General features: G+C 41.9%; 1 protein-coding gene across 2 annotated transcripts in view; it reads left to right on the forward strand.

The window, feature by feature from the left end:
* The window catches only part of DDC (dopa decarboxylase), a 116,926-nt gene that overhangs the window by 41,568 nt on the left and 57,327 nt on the right, over positions 1-18,031 (forward strand). For both annotated transcript variants that reach the window (XM_073332727.1, XM_073332726.1), the window contains 2 exons: positions 11,790-11,924; positions 13,685-13,828. In XM_073332727.1, the coding sequence (XP_073188828.1) occupies positions 11,790-11,924; positions 13,685-13,828 (279 nt within the window). The remainder of the gene's footprint in view (positions 1-11,789; positions 11,925-13,684; positions 13,829-18,031) is intronic.

Genomic DNA, 18,031 nt, shown 5'->3' on the forward strand with positions numbered 1-18,031 from the left:
GTGTTTTCTCATTATCAAGTGTAACCTTACCTTTGAACTATATGGCCTTAAAGATTTTTTCTTTGTTATGGATACTGTATTTACACCCTTAATTCCATCTCCATCTTTTTTTTAAGCTGAGACTTTTCTTTATTGGGCAGTTTTTTTTAAAGTGTAGCTCAGTGACACCCTGATATATATTTCTTAGCCTGGAAACTCGACTCTGGTCAGTCCTAGAGTTGCTACCTTTAGCTCAAGCAAGCACCAAAGTAAACACTACCCTTAGTCCTCTTTGTCTAGCAATTCTCACTCTGTCTGCACTAAGTCCTCGCCACGTGAAAGGTGACAGCATGAGGATATGAGGCTGGCTCTCCCCAATGCACTGTTGTTCTCTTCTCCTCCTGCGGAAGTGAAGAAACAGATTGATAGAGCCAGAAGAGTTCCCAGAAGTTACCTACTACAGGACAGGCCTAACAAAGAAAATAACAGAACGCCACTAGCCGTCACCTTCAGCCCCCAACTAAAACCCCTCCAACGCATTATTAAGGATCTACAACCTATCCTAAAGGATGACCCAACACTCTCACAAATCTTGGGAGACAGGCCAGTCCTTGCCTACAGACAGCCCCGCAACCTGAAGCAAATACTCACCCACAACCACATACCACACAACAGAACCACTAACCCAGGAACTTATCCTTGCAACAAAGCCCGTTGCCAACTGTGCCCACATATCTATTCAGGGGACACCATCACAGGGCCTAATAACATCAGCCACACTATCAGAGGCTCATTCACCTGCACATCCACCAATGTGATATATGCCATCATGTGCCAGCAATGCCCCTCTGCCATTTACATTGGTCAAACTGGACAGTCTCTACGTAAAAGAATAAATGGACGCAAATCAGATGTCAAGAATTATAACATTCATAAACCAGTCGGAGAACACTTCAATCTGTCTGGTCATGCAATCACAGACATGAAGGTCGCTATCTTACAACAAAAAAACTTCAAATCCAGACTCCAGCGAGAAACTGCTGAATTGGAATTCATTTGCAAATTGGATACTATTAATTTAGGCTTAAATAGAGACTGGGAGTGGCTAAGTCATTATGCAAGATAGCCTATTTCCCCTTGTTTTTTCCTAAACCCCCCCCCCCCCCGGACGTTCTGGTTAAACTTGGATTTAAACTTGGAGAGTGGTCAGTTTGGATGAGCTATTGCCAGCAGGAGAGTGAGTTTGTGTGTGTATGGGGGTGGGGGGGGTGAGAAAACCTGGATTTGTGCTGGAAATGGCCCACCTTGATTATCATGCACATTGTAGGGAGAGTGGTCACTTTGGATGAGCTATTACCAGCAGGATAGTGAGTTTGTGTGTGTGTTTTTTGGAGGGAGGTGAGGGGGTGAGAGAACCTGGATTTGTGCAGGAAATGGCCCACCTTGATTATCATGCACATTGTGTAGAGAGTTGTCACTTTGGATGGGCTATTACCAGCAGGAGAGTGAGTTTGTGTGTGTCGGGGTGGAGGGTGAGAAAACCTGGATTTGTGCTGGAAATGGCCCAACTTGATGATCACTTTAGATAAGCTATTACCGGCAGGACAGTGGGGTGGGAGGAAGTATTGTTTTATGATCTCTGTGTGTATATAAAGTCTGCTGCAGTTTCCACGGTATGCATCCGATGAAGTGAGCTGTAGCTCACGAAAGCTCATGCTCAAATAAATTGGTTAGTCTCTAAGGTGCCACAAGTACTCCTTTTCTCCTCCTAGCTGTGCATCCTTATATGGTGACTTTACCTATATGGCGTAACTGACAATGAGGGATTAAATGATTAACTTGGTGAGGTGGGGGGTGCACTGTGATTTAGCAGACTATGTATTGGTCTGGGAGTTTTAACCAGCCCCTCTTCTCTCTCTCTCTCTCTCTCACCGACTCACTGTGTGGCCTAGGGCAAGTCACTTAACCTACCCGAGTCTCAGTTTTCCCATCTGTAAATTTACCCGCCGTGGGAGAGTTTTGAGACACAATGAATACGTCTCAAGCACTTTGAGATCCATTAGTAAAAGGTGCTTTGTAAATCCAAGTAATGTTAAAGTTCCATAGTGTGGCAAAGTGGTAACAAAACTCAGAAGTACTTGTCTCCTATCCTTCTTCTCCATCCAATAGGGCACACACTTCTCCCATAATATCTAGACTCTCCTACAAGATCTAACATATGAGGAAGGATGGCTTTGTTATTAGGGAAGTGGACTGGGAATCAATAAGTTTGGGTTCACTTCCTGGCTCTGCCACAGAGTCCCTGGATGACCTTGGGCAAATCACTTAGAGTATCTCTATACTGGAGCTAGACTTACTTGTGTACTAGCATGCTAAAAATTGCAGTATAGCTGTGGCAGCATGGCTAGATGCCCAAATACCCTTCTTGTGTTTCAGATGGAACTGTACTCAGATGGAACACAAAGATGGAACTATACCCAGCCTGCCCCACTGCAGCAGCTATGTTTCTGTTTTTAGCATGCTAGCTTGATGACAGTTAGCATCGGTATCTCTATCTGAGCTGGAAATTACATCTTCAGCTCCTGTGTAGATGTAGCCTTAGTCTTTCTGTGCCTCCATTTCCTCATCTGTAAAAAAGGAGGATTATAGCACTTCCATTATTCATAGGATACAGCAACTCTGATATGGGTGCTAGCAAACTGACATCCAAGTGATATGAGATTCCTAATGTAGGCACAAACTACTTTTAATAACTAAATCAAAGCCTTGCATGTCAAAGGAAGCAGTTCTCATTGTAGCTAACAGAACAAAACCAAAAAAAGGAGTTTCTTGCTCTATCTATCTATCTATTGAGATATGATTGCAGGGAGGAGGGGTAGGAACCTTTTTCAAAAAGTTTAAAAACAAGGGGGATTTTTGCTTTGGTTTTTAACCCTCCTATCTCACAAATGCTTCATTCAACCTGCCACAAGCTCTCCAGGAAAATTCTTCTCTGGCATAAGATCCCACATGTATGCCTGAAAACTAATGTTTACCTCATGATATTAGGGTATGGTTAAAAACATTTGCACTGGAAAGCAATGTTCCCTCTAATTTTTTCCATTTATGTGAGGAATAAATTTTGTTATGTGCACCAAGGTATGTGCAGATGTGCACCACCAGTAGAAACAAAAAAAAAATAGATATAATATATAGCTTTTTAAAAGTTACCATCGGGATAATTACTCCAGCCAGGTTAGGCATTTTAAAACTCACACTTAAATTTAATTCTTTGAGTAGTAAGAGAAATAAAAATTATGAAATGCATATACCAGTCAAAACACTAAAATAACACACTTCGAAAGAATAAAATTACAGAGACTATATGTGCATTGCAGGAAATACCAAGAAGTAACAACAACAACAATAAGAGAGAGAGAGGGAGAGAGACAGAGAGACTCTGTGAGCTGGCTGCTGGAGAAGTCTCAGAGACCATGCATGGTGTCTTTAAGAAAGGCCTCATGTCCCTGTTCTTCTCTATGAGCTGAGCTCTCTGGTTGGACTACATATCTCATGATGCAATGAAGTCTCCCCTTCTGGTTGAACAGACATGGTCCATCACGGGAATCATGTGATTCCACAGTAGATCATGGGATGTAATCTGGCCAGGCAACTTGGCCCATGGAGGAGAATGGAAGCATGAGGCATTTGAACTACAGCTTCTAGGAAGCACTGTATCTACTCAGGGGGACACAGACTAATGACAAACCAGTATGAAATTAAATGTTTTTATTCAGCCCAACAAAGTGAAATGAGCCATTTTGATCCAGGAATGTTGAAATATTTTATTTTGACAGGAAATGTCAAAACAAAATGTTTTGAATTGAAAATTTTTGGAGCTTTCCATTCCATGAAATTTTTTTTATTTCAGCTGTGTGTTCCAATTCAAAGTAAAAACAAATGGAAAATATTGGAATTTCTCTTGGAATGGAACTTGCTACTTTTGCCACAGTCTAGCTGGCAGACACAGCAACTGTTTAATGCCATGCAGTAATGCTACAGGGTACTTTAGCATTTGGGAGTGAAGAATAACTTCAAGTTGAACACACACAAGGATTTGGGATGTGGGAGGGGAAGGGATAGCTCAGTGGTTTGAGCATTGGCCTGCTAAACCCAGGGTCATGAATTCAATCCTTGAGGGGGCCATTTAGGGACCTGGGGCAAAAATTGGGGATTGGTCCTGCTTTGAGCAGGGGGTTAGACTAGATGACCTCCTGAGGTCCCTTCCAACCCTGATATTCTATGATTTTGAGTGCTAATTATGAACACTTAAAGCTCTGCGAAAAGGGTTGAAAAGGTTTTCCTTAAACTTCACTCAAAAACATTCAACATTTTGTTACAGGCTATTTTTAAAATGTCCACCTCTTAACAAAGAAGAAGAGCACTATAACTACAGTAATAGAAAAGAGTATTCAAGAGTGTCCACCGTATATAACAGAGCAGAGTATAGTAGAAAGTCCATTGACAGGAGCATTTGTTAAAGAAACAAATATGATTTTAATAAATACACTTTATGCAACAAAATGAAATATATAGGACTAAAATGAAGCTGTTTATAATTTAGAAACTAAAAGGTATAATGAAATTAAATAATCCAATTAGCAGAGTAAAACTCCAGTGCAGCAAAAGGCAAAAATCTATTAAAAAGTTGACCTGCTAAATGAATATTGGCTACATTTCCCATATAACAAACAACAAAATCCAGGCAACAATAAAATCTTCTTACAAGGATAGACCTGCTGGTTTGTATGTGTGTGTAACAATATGTTGTGTTTCAGAAGCTTGTCCATTAATGCTTGTTCTCCCTTCAAACTCACTGGTATGTGATCTCCTCAGTCAAAAATATACTTAACACAGCTACTTAAAGACAGTCAAGATTTTTGGCTCAGCTGTGTTGTCCTCACTTACACCAGTGTAGATTCAGAGTTATTCCATTCCGACCCCAATGCCGTTAGTTGTGTTAGGAGTATTTCCATTAGGATGACTATGGGTTTTGCATGTACGTGAAACCAACCTTTCTTCATGGGTCTCAACAGCATCAATTTTGTTCTGACGACAGCAGGCAATTATGCCTGTTGTTTATCAGCAGCAAATGTCACCCTTCCCAACTGACAACACTTGATGGCCTGTAATTTTGTAAGATACTGACGATCGTTCAAATTTAGGAATCAAAAGTGAGTGTGAGCTCCGTGCTGCCGCTTGAGATAAGGCAATTTGTGCTGCTGATCCTCTCGCTCTTGAAACAATAATGATACAAGTAAGAGAGGGCTTAGCAAAGATAACGTGAATGTGAGGCTGCCAATCATTCCCTGAGGCAAACAACGATTATTGCAGTTTTATATAAACTGGGGCCTGTGAAAACTGGCTGTTAATTACGTTTGAAAGACCACATCGATACAAAACACTTTCTTACTGTGTACCAGGTGATCCTTGAAAAAGCCAAAAGATGAAAAAAAATTTCAGCTCAGGGCTCTGGTGGACATGAGCATCAGCTCTCGCCAATATTTCTTCCGCCTCTTGAGCCTGCTCACCATGGCAACCTTTGTTTGCTTGCAATAAAAGGGAAGGTATCATCACTGTTCACTTAGCATAGAGTGTAGCTTTAAAGAAAAAAAAGCGCTTTTAAAAACAGCAAGAATGGAAAGCAACCTTCTCACTAGAACTTGTGTGAACATGCAATATATACAACTCAGTTTTGCCTTCTATATAAACAGATAAAAACTTCATTTCCTTTGTGTTTTACAAAGGTTGTTTCTTCTGCAAGGAGAGGGATTTTAATTCTGAAAGTAAACAGAGCCCCCAAACAAACACACTCAATCCACAGTCCTTGGCCTGGAAAAGCAAACCCTTAATTCATGATTTTTGGTAGCAACAACTGAGGAACTAGAGAACAAAGGGAATATTTTTCAGAATTGTTGGTAAAAGACTTAAGAGCAAAGTGAATATATTAGTTACACAACCCATCAGGCTCTCCGTGCATCAATTTAATTACGAAAAAGTGATTATTACCAATTATAAATAGGCTTGGCAGATTTCAATTTTTGACCTTTTTGTAATTTCAGTGGATAATGTTGTTTATTTTTAAGCATTTTCAATTTAATCTATTTAATTTCTCAGAGTTGTGGGAAATTCTGGGGGAAGTCAAACAATAGGGGAGTTAGTAATTATTTCATGACAGTGGACTTTGCAATTCAAAAAGTTAATACTTTATAAATGTTAAAACACAAATTATCAACATCACATGTCAAACTGTACAAAGAAAATAACCTTATATCAACCTTTAAGTTCTCACACATCCCTTTTTCTTACTTTGTCTATTTGTAAATTTCTGTTATTGATGGAAATATTTGTGTGTGCTCACGCACGCGCATGCGGTCATATTAACGTTTACCAACACTTACTGATAAACATTTCATCCTTCCATGCCTAGTAATAAAGTATATTTTGTAAAACCAGAGCTTATTTTAGGATCCATTTATTTTAGGTACTTATACAGCCCCATTACCATAAAATCATAGACTATCAGGGTTGGAAGGGACCTCAGGAGGTCATCTAGTCCAACCCCCTGCTCAAAAGCAGGACCCATCCCCAATTAAATCATCCCAGCCAGGGCTTTGTCAAGCCTGACCTTAAAAACTTCTAAGGAAGGAGATTCCACCACCTCCCTAGGCAACGCATTCCAGTGTTTCACCTCCTAGTGAAAAAGTTTTTCCTAATATCCAACCATATTATCTAAGTACCTTGAAGTCTTTACTGTAGTTAGCCTCACAACACCTCCATTCTACATATGAGAACTGAGGCGAAGGGAAACTAAATGACTTACCCAAGTTCACATTCTGTGGTAGGTCTCCAAGTCTCCAGCTAGTGTTTTAATCATTGAAGGCATTCTAAACTACCTAGTCAGGAACAAGACCACTCCTCAAATACTGCAAGTGCCTGAAAGTTTCTACAAGTTCTTACCCATTTTATTGATGAGGGAAACTGAGGCACAGAGAGGCTTCGGCCAACCAACTGTGTTGCACCCAAGTTTGAAAATGTCAGTTTAAGTGCCCAAAGATGATGCAAGTGTGTGGCAGAGCCAGGGTTTGAAGCCAGATTTTCTGAAGCTCAGTTGTACTCTTGTTACCACATCGTGCTGAAAATACTGTAGAACAGTGGTCTCCAACCTTTTTATGCACAAGATCACTTTTTGAATTTAAGTGCAACCCAGGATCTACCGTGCCTCTTCCCCAAGGCCCTGCCCTTGCCCCCCCCTTCGCTGAGCCCCTGCCGCCCGCTCACTCTAGCCCCCCCTCCCTTGGTCGCTTGCTCTCACCCATCCTCACTCACTTTTAGCAGGCTGGGGCAGGAGGTTGGGGTGCAGGAGGGGGTGTGAGCTCTGGGCTGAGGGGTTTGGAGTATAGGAGGGGGCTCCTGGCTGAGCCTGAGGCAGAAGGTTGGGGTACAGGAGGGGGCTTAGGACTGGGGCAGGAGTTTGGGTGTGGGAGGGGACTCGGCTGGAACAGGGGGTTGGGGTGCAGGAAGGGGTGTGGGCTCTAGGAGGGAGTTTGAATGCAGGAGGCTCAGGGCTGGGGCAGGGGTTCAGGCTCCGGCCAGGCGGCACTGACCTCGGGTGGCTCCCGGAAGTGGTGGCACGTCCAGCAGGAGCTCCTAGGCTCAGGGGTGGCCCATGCGACTCTGCATGTGGCCCCTACCCACAGGCACCACCCCTGCAGCTCCCATTGGCTGCTGTTCTCCATTCCTAGCCAATGGGAGCTGTGGAGTCAGCACTCAGGGTAGGGGCAGCACACAGAGACCCCTTTGCTCCCCCTGCGCCTAGGGGCCACAGAGACATGCTGGCCACATCCAGGAATGGCGCAGAGCCAGGGCAGGCAGGGAGCCTGCCTTAGCCCCACTGTGGCACTGCACTTTTAGCAGCTTAAAATTTCCTGGATTGGCTTGAGTAGCCTCTGGGAGATCAAGCCCAATTCCGGGAGACTCCCGGCCAAACAAGGATGTAAACGAGGATGCAACCCTACTGCAGGGGGATGTAGATGAGACATTTTCAAAGTGGCATATTGCATTTGGCAAATGCGTGGGGCCTGATCCTGTCCCTATTGAGGCTGATGGCAAAACTGTCATTAACTTCAATGGGAGCAAGTTTGCAGTTTTTAAAAAAGTTTGTAAGATGCAGATTGTGGCTGACCCTTAGGCCTGAGTCAGGATGGAAGTTGAGGGTAATAGGATCCAAGGATCTCTTGATGCCAGTTGGCCAAAGAGCGTCACATAAGAATTTCAGGGATCCCCTGGGTCTGGTACTGTGTTTACATTCTAGCTTACCAAAGAGTGTCACATAAGGTTTCTACTAAAAGCCTATGTCACACTGATTATCATAAATCTTTGCTAAATGTATATGTGGATAATGTGTAAGGACATATGTAGAGGAAATTATGCTCCTAAGGCCTTGTAGTTAAAGGCAGGGCACCCAGAGGTAGCAAGCCTTAGGTCAGGTTCCACCAGACAGAAGATGGAAGACATTTATCTCTCTGGCTGACCATTGTGTGCCTTACAATGAGAGTCGATTTGCATAATGAGTCAAATGTGAATAAGGGGATTGTGGGGACTTCAGAAGGAAAATTAACAGGAAGAGGTAAATGGGGATGGCGTGGGCAGGAACCCAGTTTTAGAATGAAGAACAAAGGTCTATTCTGGTAAATCTGGGGGTGCAGAGAGATACCCTGGCATCCTTCATCGTGGAGGCAAGCTGCCAGTGAGTTTGGGCTCATGAAAGAAGGGTCTCTGCATGCTGATTGAAAAACACAGTGAGAAGGACTTTGGGATAAGCAGTCCTCTGTTAGACTAGTGGGCATCTTGTTAGTTGAGTTTAGCCTCAAAATGCATGTTCTGACTTTTTTATATATATATAAAGAACACTTTTTTCCCAATATTTCTGATGGCTATCATATGAATTTCTATTCTTTGTTAAATAAACTTGTACTTGCTTTCTCTATAAACAAATCTCAGTGCTGTGTGTTAAGTGGAGCTGTGTTCTAAGGGGTAAGTAGCCAGCTGCGGTGTATTGTTCCTTTGGGGACAGCGGGTCTAGTAATTCTGTGAGTGGCCAGTGGATAAGGGGCTGGACACTGCAGACAGATGCTCGGAGGACTCAGAGGTTGGAGTGTGCCTATCGCTAGGCGGGGACAGTGGAGCCCGCCTGGGTTGAGGGGAGTGCTTGTGTTGCCAGTGCCTGGGAAAGTCAGGGAGCTGACTCCTGGGAGGTACAGACAAGGCTTCCTCACGCTAAGGGCAGGTGGAGCAAGGCGCCTCAGAACTCTGGGTACCCCAGGAAGTGTCACAGGTAATCCTTGCTCAGATGAAAAATGACAGAACGAGGAGTAATGGTCTCAAGTTGCAGTGGGGGAGGTTTAGGTTGGATATTAGGAAAAACTTTTTCACTAGGAGGGTGGTGAAGCACTGGAATGGGTTACCTAGGGAGGTGGTGGAATCTCCTTCTTTAGAGGTGTCATAAATATAAAGGGAAGGGTAAACCCCTTTAAAATCCCTTCTGGCCAGAGGAAATCTCCTCTCACCTGTAAAGAGTTAAGAAGCTAAAGGTAACCTCGCTGGCACCTGACCAAAATGACCAATGAGGAGACAAGATACTTTCAAAAGCTGGGAGGAGGGAGAGAAACAAAGGGTCTGTGTGTCTTTCTATATGCTGTTTCTGCCGGGGATAGACCAGGAATGGAGTCTTAGAACTTTTAGTAAGTAATCTAGCTAGGTATGTGTTAGATTATGATTTCTTTAAATGGCTGAGAAAAGAATTGTGCTGAATAGAATAACTATTTCTGTCTGTGTATCTTTTTTGTAACTTAAGGTTTTGCCTAGAGGGGTTCTCTATGTTTTTGAATCTAATTACCCTGTAAGATATCTACCATCCTGATTTTACAGGGGGGATTTCTTTATTTCTACTTACTTCTATTTTTATTAAAAGTCTTCTTGTAAGAAAACTGAATGCTTTTTCATTGTTCTCAGATCCAAGGGTTTGGGTCTGTGGTCACCTATGCAAATTGGTGAGGCTTTTTATCCAACATCTCCCAGGAAAGCGGGGGTGCAAGTGTTGGGAGGATTGTTCATTGTTCTTAAGATCCAAGGGTCTGGGTCTGTAGTCACCTAGGCAAATTGGTGAGGCTTTTTATCCAACATCTCCCAGGAAAGGGGGGGTGCAAATGTTGGGAGGATTGTTCATTGTTCTTAAGATCCAAGGGTCTGTGTCTGTAGTCACCTAGGCAAATTGGTGAGGCTTTTTACCAAACCTTGTCAAGGAAGTGGGGTGCAAGGTTTTGGGAAGTATTTTGGGGGAAAAACGCGTCCAAACAGCTCTTCCCCAGTAACCAGTATTAGTTTGGTGGTGGTAGCAGCCAATCCAAGGACAAAGGGTGGAATATTTTGTACCTTGGGGAAGTTTTGACCTAAGCTGGTAAAGATAAGCTTAGGAGGTTTTTCATGCAGGTCCCCACATCTGTACCCTAGAGTTCAGAGTGGGGGAGGAACCTTGACAAGAGGTTTTTAAGGTCAGGCTTGACAAAGCCCTGGCTGGGATGATTTAGTTGGGGATTGGTCCTGCTTTGAGCAGGGGGTTGGACTAGATGACCTCCTGAGGTCCCTTCCAACCCTGATATTCTATGAATAATGCAGTTGACTTAAATGTTCATTTTGGGAAAGCTGGAATCAGAGCCAGCGCTAGGCATAAGTAGACTAAGCAATTGCTTAGGGCCCCAAGCAGCTCAAGGGGGCCCCTTTTGTTTTTTATTATGTGTTGGCGGGTGGAATATTCCTGTTGAGGTCCCCCAATGGGCTAGTGCTGCTGCGGCCTGGAATTACTTGCCTGAATAATGGTTACTGATATGTAAGAGTCATGGGATCAGGCCTATATCCAAGGAAGAAAATAGCTTCACAAATATATAAATATGTGATGTGTTAATTAGCACACTATTTAGAGTTATTTAGCTGTTTCTTGAGGCAACTGTACTCACGGAGGTGGTATCTGTGCACAGAAGATTCCCAAGGCAACCACTCAGGTTACAATTTACCTTAAAACTATCCCTTGAGCACAGACTTTCCAGAACTTCTAAACTTGAGAAAATGTTTTTACAAATTGATGGTCACAGAGCCAAAAAAAAAGCTTCCAGCATGTTTCTGGTTGGTATGGGAGGGAAATAACCACCCAACAATCAGTTTTTTGTCCCAAACCAGTTTGTTTCAAAATGGTGGATTACTGGCTGCAAACACCACCTCTCAATAGTCACAAGACATCCAAGGTAAGAATGAAAGCTGTGTTACTTATTGTGAACCTACTGAAGCCTAATTGTTTTTAAGCTTGCATTGACTATTCACATCTACAAAGGTGCAGGGGTTTGCTTGTAAAGAGCTGATTCCAAGACTGGAGCCTAAGACACCCAAACGTAGAAAATGAAGAGAAAAGGAGAGACAAAGGTTAAATTTATTGCACGGTCACATACAATTTCTTAAACATAAATATACAGTTTTTCTGTCACAATCTTAGGTGCACATTTGTGTCCATCTTGTAGCAATGCTTCTTACCATGCATGTGGTATAAGAGTTCTCAAATGATTCCATATTGTGCCATTTATTTTTGTACGGCTTTCACTCTGATGCAGATCTTTAACATGCAACATTTTGTTTTCAGTAATTCTCCCTCACGTAACAGGTAGTATTGGTTTTGAATCTTCCTTCGCTGTGTCCCATGGAGTCTCTCTTTTTCACCATAGGGCAGTGCCAGTGAGGCTACTTTGGTTATGTTGCTTGCTGCCAGAACAAAAACAATCAGACGTGTCCAATCAGAAAACCCAGAACTAACAGAGGCACACATCATGAGCAAGCTGGTGGCCTATGCATCTGATCAGGTGAGTACATCTAAAAATGACACTGGGAATTACACTCCTTGAAAAATGCAGTCACCCTGCTATACAGATTACTTAGATTGTAAACTCTATGGAGTAGGGATCATCTTTTCATTCTGTGTTTGTACAGCACCCCAGTGTGGTCCTGGTTCATGACTGAAGCCCCTAGGTGTTACTGCAATACAAACAATAAATAATAGCAACAGGTGAAAGCATTGTACTATATGTTACAGATTAACAGCCCAATGTTGCCTCCCTTCCTCACACCTAGTATTTATTTTATTCTGCAAGGAATCCCTTTGTAGTGAATGAAGATACTGTTTGTGGAGTAAGGTGCTAATCAACATGAGTAAGTGTGGCCAATAAACTAACTGATTCGAATGTTGAGACACAAAACGCTGCACTGTATGAGTTATAAACATACCAGGCTTGGTACCTGAAAAAAATGCAGTGGGTTTAAAAATAAACTTACTAAAATCAGAGAGTATCAATCCACGTTTGCCCAACATAATCCCTGTTTTCTATCTGTGAACACTATTTAGCAGATTTACTTAACCTATGAATTCTCAGTATGGCCACGATCATGAAAAGCTTCTACCATGCATGAAAGCAAACTTTGGCCTTCCGGTTCAGCTGTGCTTGCATTTTAAAACTGCTAATCCTAACAAAGGGGGCCAGGAAATGTCACTTCTTCCAATAAATATGACATTTTATTATCTAAATGTCAGTGAGATAGGAGGAATGCTCCTACTACTTGATATTTAGTTTGAACTAATCCACTGGTTACAGTGCATTAAAATGCCCAGACTTCAGGTTTCACTGGACTTTACCATCACAGTATATTTAGATACAATATCATTTTAAAAGGGCACCTGCTCTTTATTGGGGGTGGGGAAGGGGCGTATTATAAGGCCATATGTGGGAACAGTCAAGATGTGAGAAGTGGGTCCTGATGATTCTTAAAAGCCATGTTACAATTGGTCCTTTTTCTCTTTGGAGCTCTAGAGTGCGTGCTGTGCAGATTGCCAGACACAGATCCCTAAGTCTAATGTACTACTAAGCAGAGCCCCATTGTTTGCCTTTCTTTTTGTTGTAAATGGCTGATCTGAAATGGAGGCTGACAGCCCTCTGTGCCTGCTGAAGGTCAGGGGATTTTCTGTCTGCAGAAGGATTCGCCTTAAGACATGGCTGACCTTTCAAAGCAGATCGTTGCTGAGCTTGCTGCTCCTTCCACATTAAGAACAGACCTGTGTGACCCACTGCTCAGTAATCCAAAAAAAAATGAAAAACTAAAACAGCCTCCTGGGAGGGAGACAATGCATGTATAGACAAACACAGTGCAAGATGGGGGTGGAGGGAGACTAAAAGCATGTCAAGTGCGTTCCTGCACAAGATACTGTACTTTGCATCTTATCAAACCAATTGTCCCTCAAGAAAATTCCATTGTAGAAATAGGGCCACTGCAGTAAATGAGAGTTTGCCATTGACATCAGAAAATACAGGATGTAGACCATAGAGTAAATACTGGAAAATTAATATTGTCATGTGTAGCAGGATCTGTAACTGTGTAATGGCTATATAGGCAGGGCTAAATTAGGTCCTGGCATAAGAGGACACAACTCTCATTGACTAGAGATTTTTGCATGGACAACCCCAATTCTATTGCATTGTGGATCTCATAAAGTATTATGTGTGGTTTGTTAGAAGTAAAAACAGGTTTCTGTGGAAGGTTCGTGTTTTAAATCTCACCCATTTAATTGCAGGCCCACTCATCAGTGGAAAAGGCAGGATTAATTGGTGGAGTGAAGATTAAAAATATCCCTTCAGATGATAAATTCAGTGTTCGTGGATCAGCCCTAAACAAAGTTTTGCATGAAGACAGAGCTGCTGGTCTTATCCCATTCTTTGTAAGTACTGGCTTGAACAATCTTACTTGTGGATTTAGTGCATCTGATAGGCCACTTTTACGATGAGCAGATGATACTGTATGTAATCTAAGAACATATAGATCTGCACACTAGCTAGAATATGAACATTCCATGAATGTTCTACACAGTACATGAACTTTGCATACAGTCTCTTTTTTTTTCTTTTTACATGGGGGCAAGGGGGCAGGGAAGAAAAGAAAATAACTGAATTCCCTAGGCACTATGGAGGCTTAGGAGACATTTCTTTGCACAGATGGCAACTCGTGTGTGTAATGGATTGCCAAATAGAGGCTATATCTTTGAATAGAACTAAAGCAGAGAGAGAAGATGCATTTAAAGGGGGTAGGGGGATGTTAGACTAGACAGGTGGATTGATGTGGGTGAATATCTTGACTTTCTTATATCCTGAAATAATATGTTATTATCTTTTACACTGGACTTCCAAACTGCAATTGTCACAAATGTGTGTATTTATTTTTGAGTTTATGGGTTGCATGTAGGCGTTTGTCAGAAAAAAATACAAAATCAACACCCGAAATGACACAATGTCAAACGTAAATATCAGCAAACAGCCAGAACCCCTCCCTAGACCATGAGACTCAATGCTACTTTAGCAAATAAATAAGCTCATGGTGTGCCTTGAATGTCAGCAAGGTGAGACTATATCAGACTCTGTGTGTGTGTGTGTGTGTGAGAGAGAGAGAGAGAGAGAGACTGTATCACCTGTCAATAAGATGACAAACGTCAGTAATGAGCTATAGGTCACCACTATTGACTTTAACATTATTTTCCTTTCCCATCAGAATTCATGGATAGTGAACAGTGTTCATATTATGTGATCTTTCAGACTGAATACAGTTGTCTTTATAAAGTGTAGTCACTTTGAGTGACTAATGAAAAATAGCACCTTCTCATTCAGAGCATCTGTTCCTTGTGTAAATTCACAATATCATGCAATCACTTTCAACTACAGTATGTTTTTAGTAATTTTTTTCTCCTGTTATCCCTGAAGAATTAATACTGCTGAGAGAGTGAACTGTAGTCTATTATCATGCATCAACAAAATTGTTTGCTAATTGCCAATAATTTACACCTGTGCAAATCTGCTGAAGACAATGGAGCTGTACAGGTTTATGTACAGAAAGTGTAATATGGCCAGTAGAACTTTTATCAGTAGTGATGACAGTGAAGGGTAAAGCCCATCTTGGCTCTCACAGTCCAAGTTGAGTTTACAGGGCTGACAGAAAAAGCCCTGTCTTATCATCTGAAGAAATTTGATATGGAAATTATTAGAAGGCTGCAAACGTGCAAGCCCAGAATTCCATTTTTACAGAGCTTCTGATCAGAGCAGTCTTATTTGATTCAGGGTAGCCTGTACTTCATCTTCTCTGTTTACGTAAGGTAAAATTTCCAAAATGACCTACGTGATTTAGGCTTCTTAGTCCCATTATCAAAAGTGATTTAGGAACCTAGGTGTCAATGAAAGTCCGTCTGAAGTCACTTTTGAAAATTGGACTTAGAAACTTAAATCACTGGACACTTTGGAAATCTTATCCTTCGTTTGCTTGCTTATTTGTTTGTTTGATTTATTTTGATTGCCTTGGGCTCTGACTTTGTGGTATGTTAAAAGACCATGGCATGGGCCCAACAGACGTTTCACAAGTGTAAGGGGATGCTGTTTTCCTGCCTTGGAGAAAAGGAATTGAGTAATCTTGAGATGGCCAAGTGAATTCCACCAATTGCCTTCCAGTGGAAATAAGACTCTTGTCCAAAATGAAGGCACTATCACTAAGGCTGCTCACATGAATTTACTTGTGCCATAGAATCATAGAATATCAGGGTTGGAAGGGACCTCAGGAGGTCATCTAGTCCAACCCCCTGCTCAAAGCAGGACCAAACCCCCATAGTTGCCCCAGATCCCTAAATGGCCCCCTCAAGGATTGAGCTCACAACCGTGGGTTTAGCAGGCCAATGCTCAAACCACTGAGCTATCCCTCCCCGCCTCATAGAACCTGCTGCAGAAGAAATGCATTTGTAATGGAGATCTCAGTTCCCTCCACTGGGGCAAATACAGCACAGCAAGTCATATAAGCAGCTTTTACATGCAATGTGAAAGTTTTTAGCTGGTTTGGTTTGGTTTAACAATTATATTAGGCTGTTCTGATTTTTTTAACAGCATGCTTCAGTGTTTTGTTTCTCCATTTTGTACACACAGTGCAATTCTGCATCATCTCTCCATGTGCTATCAGAAAGTTAATTGAGTTGCTTTGTTGCTCAAACCTCATCTACACACCCACAATGGAACTCTCCTCATAAATATTCACCATCTATTAATTTTTGCAGCTGTGGGAAAGGGAAATCAAATCATCTGTTTACAGATTCAATTACACTGTTACAAAGGGTGTCTTTTTTTAAACTATATGTTGTCTCCACTGTTTGCTTTGCGGTGCAATGCAAGCCTTGAAAGGAAGCAAAGGCTCAGCCTGAGTTAATACGGCCAGTGTCAGCCCTTCCATTTATTTGTATACATAAAACATCTCAGCGAGGATTAGATGAGATCTCATTATCCTTACTGCTGGCCTCCTAACTGAAAGGTATGCTCATTCTCTCTCATACTGGGCAGTAGCCCATGCACCCCATTCATGCTCCTTTTCTGCTCTTCAAGTTCTTTTGTTCTTGAGTAATTTGGGGCTATTTTATTTTGTTCCTGCCACAAAGATACGCATGTTACTAAGGAAACACCTTCCACCACCTTATTACTCACCTCTTCTTCACTGATCTTTCTCTCAAGAGCGAGATGCAGTGTCAAAGCAGAAAGTTCTGCAAAAGGAACCCTGACTGAAGAGAGTTTGTGACAGCATATTGATCCTTCCATGTCTATACTTACAAGCTTACAGTAAGATCGCTCCTTAGCCGTGTTATGCCAATGGGAGAGAGCTCTCCCTTCAACATCATAAAACCAGCTCAACAAGTGGTGGTAGCTATGTCTGAGGCAGAGCATCTCGCACAGACATAACACTGTGCACATGAGTGCTTATGCTGGCAAAACTTATGTCGCTAAAGTTTTGCTGACATAAGTGCGAGTGTGGACATGGATCTGGGTTGCCACTAAGTTCATGCAATCTCTTGAGCAAAAATGATTTAATAGTGAGTATGGAAAAGGAAAATAAAACCCTGTGTTTTATGGGCCGGATTCTCTTCTCAGAGATATGTGTATAAATCAGGAATAATTCCATTACAGTTAATAGAAATATAAGGAGAGATTCAGACTCATGTGTTTACTGGGCCTGATAGGAAACAGGAGATCTAATTAAAATAACTTGGTAACAGTGTTATAGCTTTTTCAAATAAATAAGGTTTGGTTATCAGACCTGTTCGGCATTAAAAAAAAAAAAAAAAAAAGAATCTTTTAACTTATATCCACCACTGGTGTCTTTTAGCACTAGCGATTTATTCATTGGCACTTAGCACAAACTATAGTAAAAATTGGGAGCAAGTCCGGAGCAGTAGTTTTTATTTGCTTTCTCCAAGTTCAAAGCTGTGTATATTTCAATTACAAATGGTGTTTGCCAAAGTCAATGCACAGCTATAACTCAACAAATTAAAACAGTTGAGTTACACAGGCTATTGACAAACAAATGGGCCCGATCCCATGAGGTGCTGAGTGACTCCTGAGAGGAACTGAAATTGGCAGGAGTTGACGGCACTCAGCACCTTGGAGTGAGCCCCAAACTTGGCCAGTATGCTAAAGGTGCCCAGCTCTGCAGTTGGGCTCCAATTCAGCAAGGCACTTAAGCACATGCTGAGATCCTATTGACTTAATTAGGACTTAAGCATATGCTGAAAGTTAGGTGTTTTAAGTGCTTTGCCTTAGGCTCTCAAATTGAGATGACAATACCTAAACTAGATGTCTGAGTGCTAGTTTGAGTGTCCAAATGCACAACTCGGTGCATTAACTTAGGTTCTAACAAGTTGGAAAATAGAGTCCACTGCCTAAAAACGACATCCGTTTAGGTGGTATAAGTAATCTGCGAGAATATTGACTTTCATAAGCCAGTACAGATACATGACAGCAGCTGGTATCTATGTTACAATATACTTCAAAGAGCTATGGCAGTGTACTGCTGCTGCAATATGATCACCTTCTTGTTGACTAACGGCCCAGCAGAGACACTCTGTGGC

This window comes from Lepidochelys kempii, chromosome 2 (genome assembly GCF_965140265.1).
Source record: "Lepidochelys kempii isolate rLepKem1 chromosome 2, rLepKem1.hap2, whole genome shotgun sequence".
NCBI lineage: Eukaryota > Metazoa > Chordata > Testudines > Cheloniidae > Lepidochelys > Lepidochelys kempii.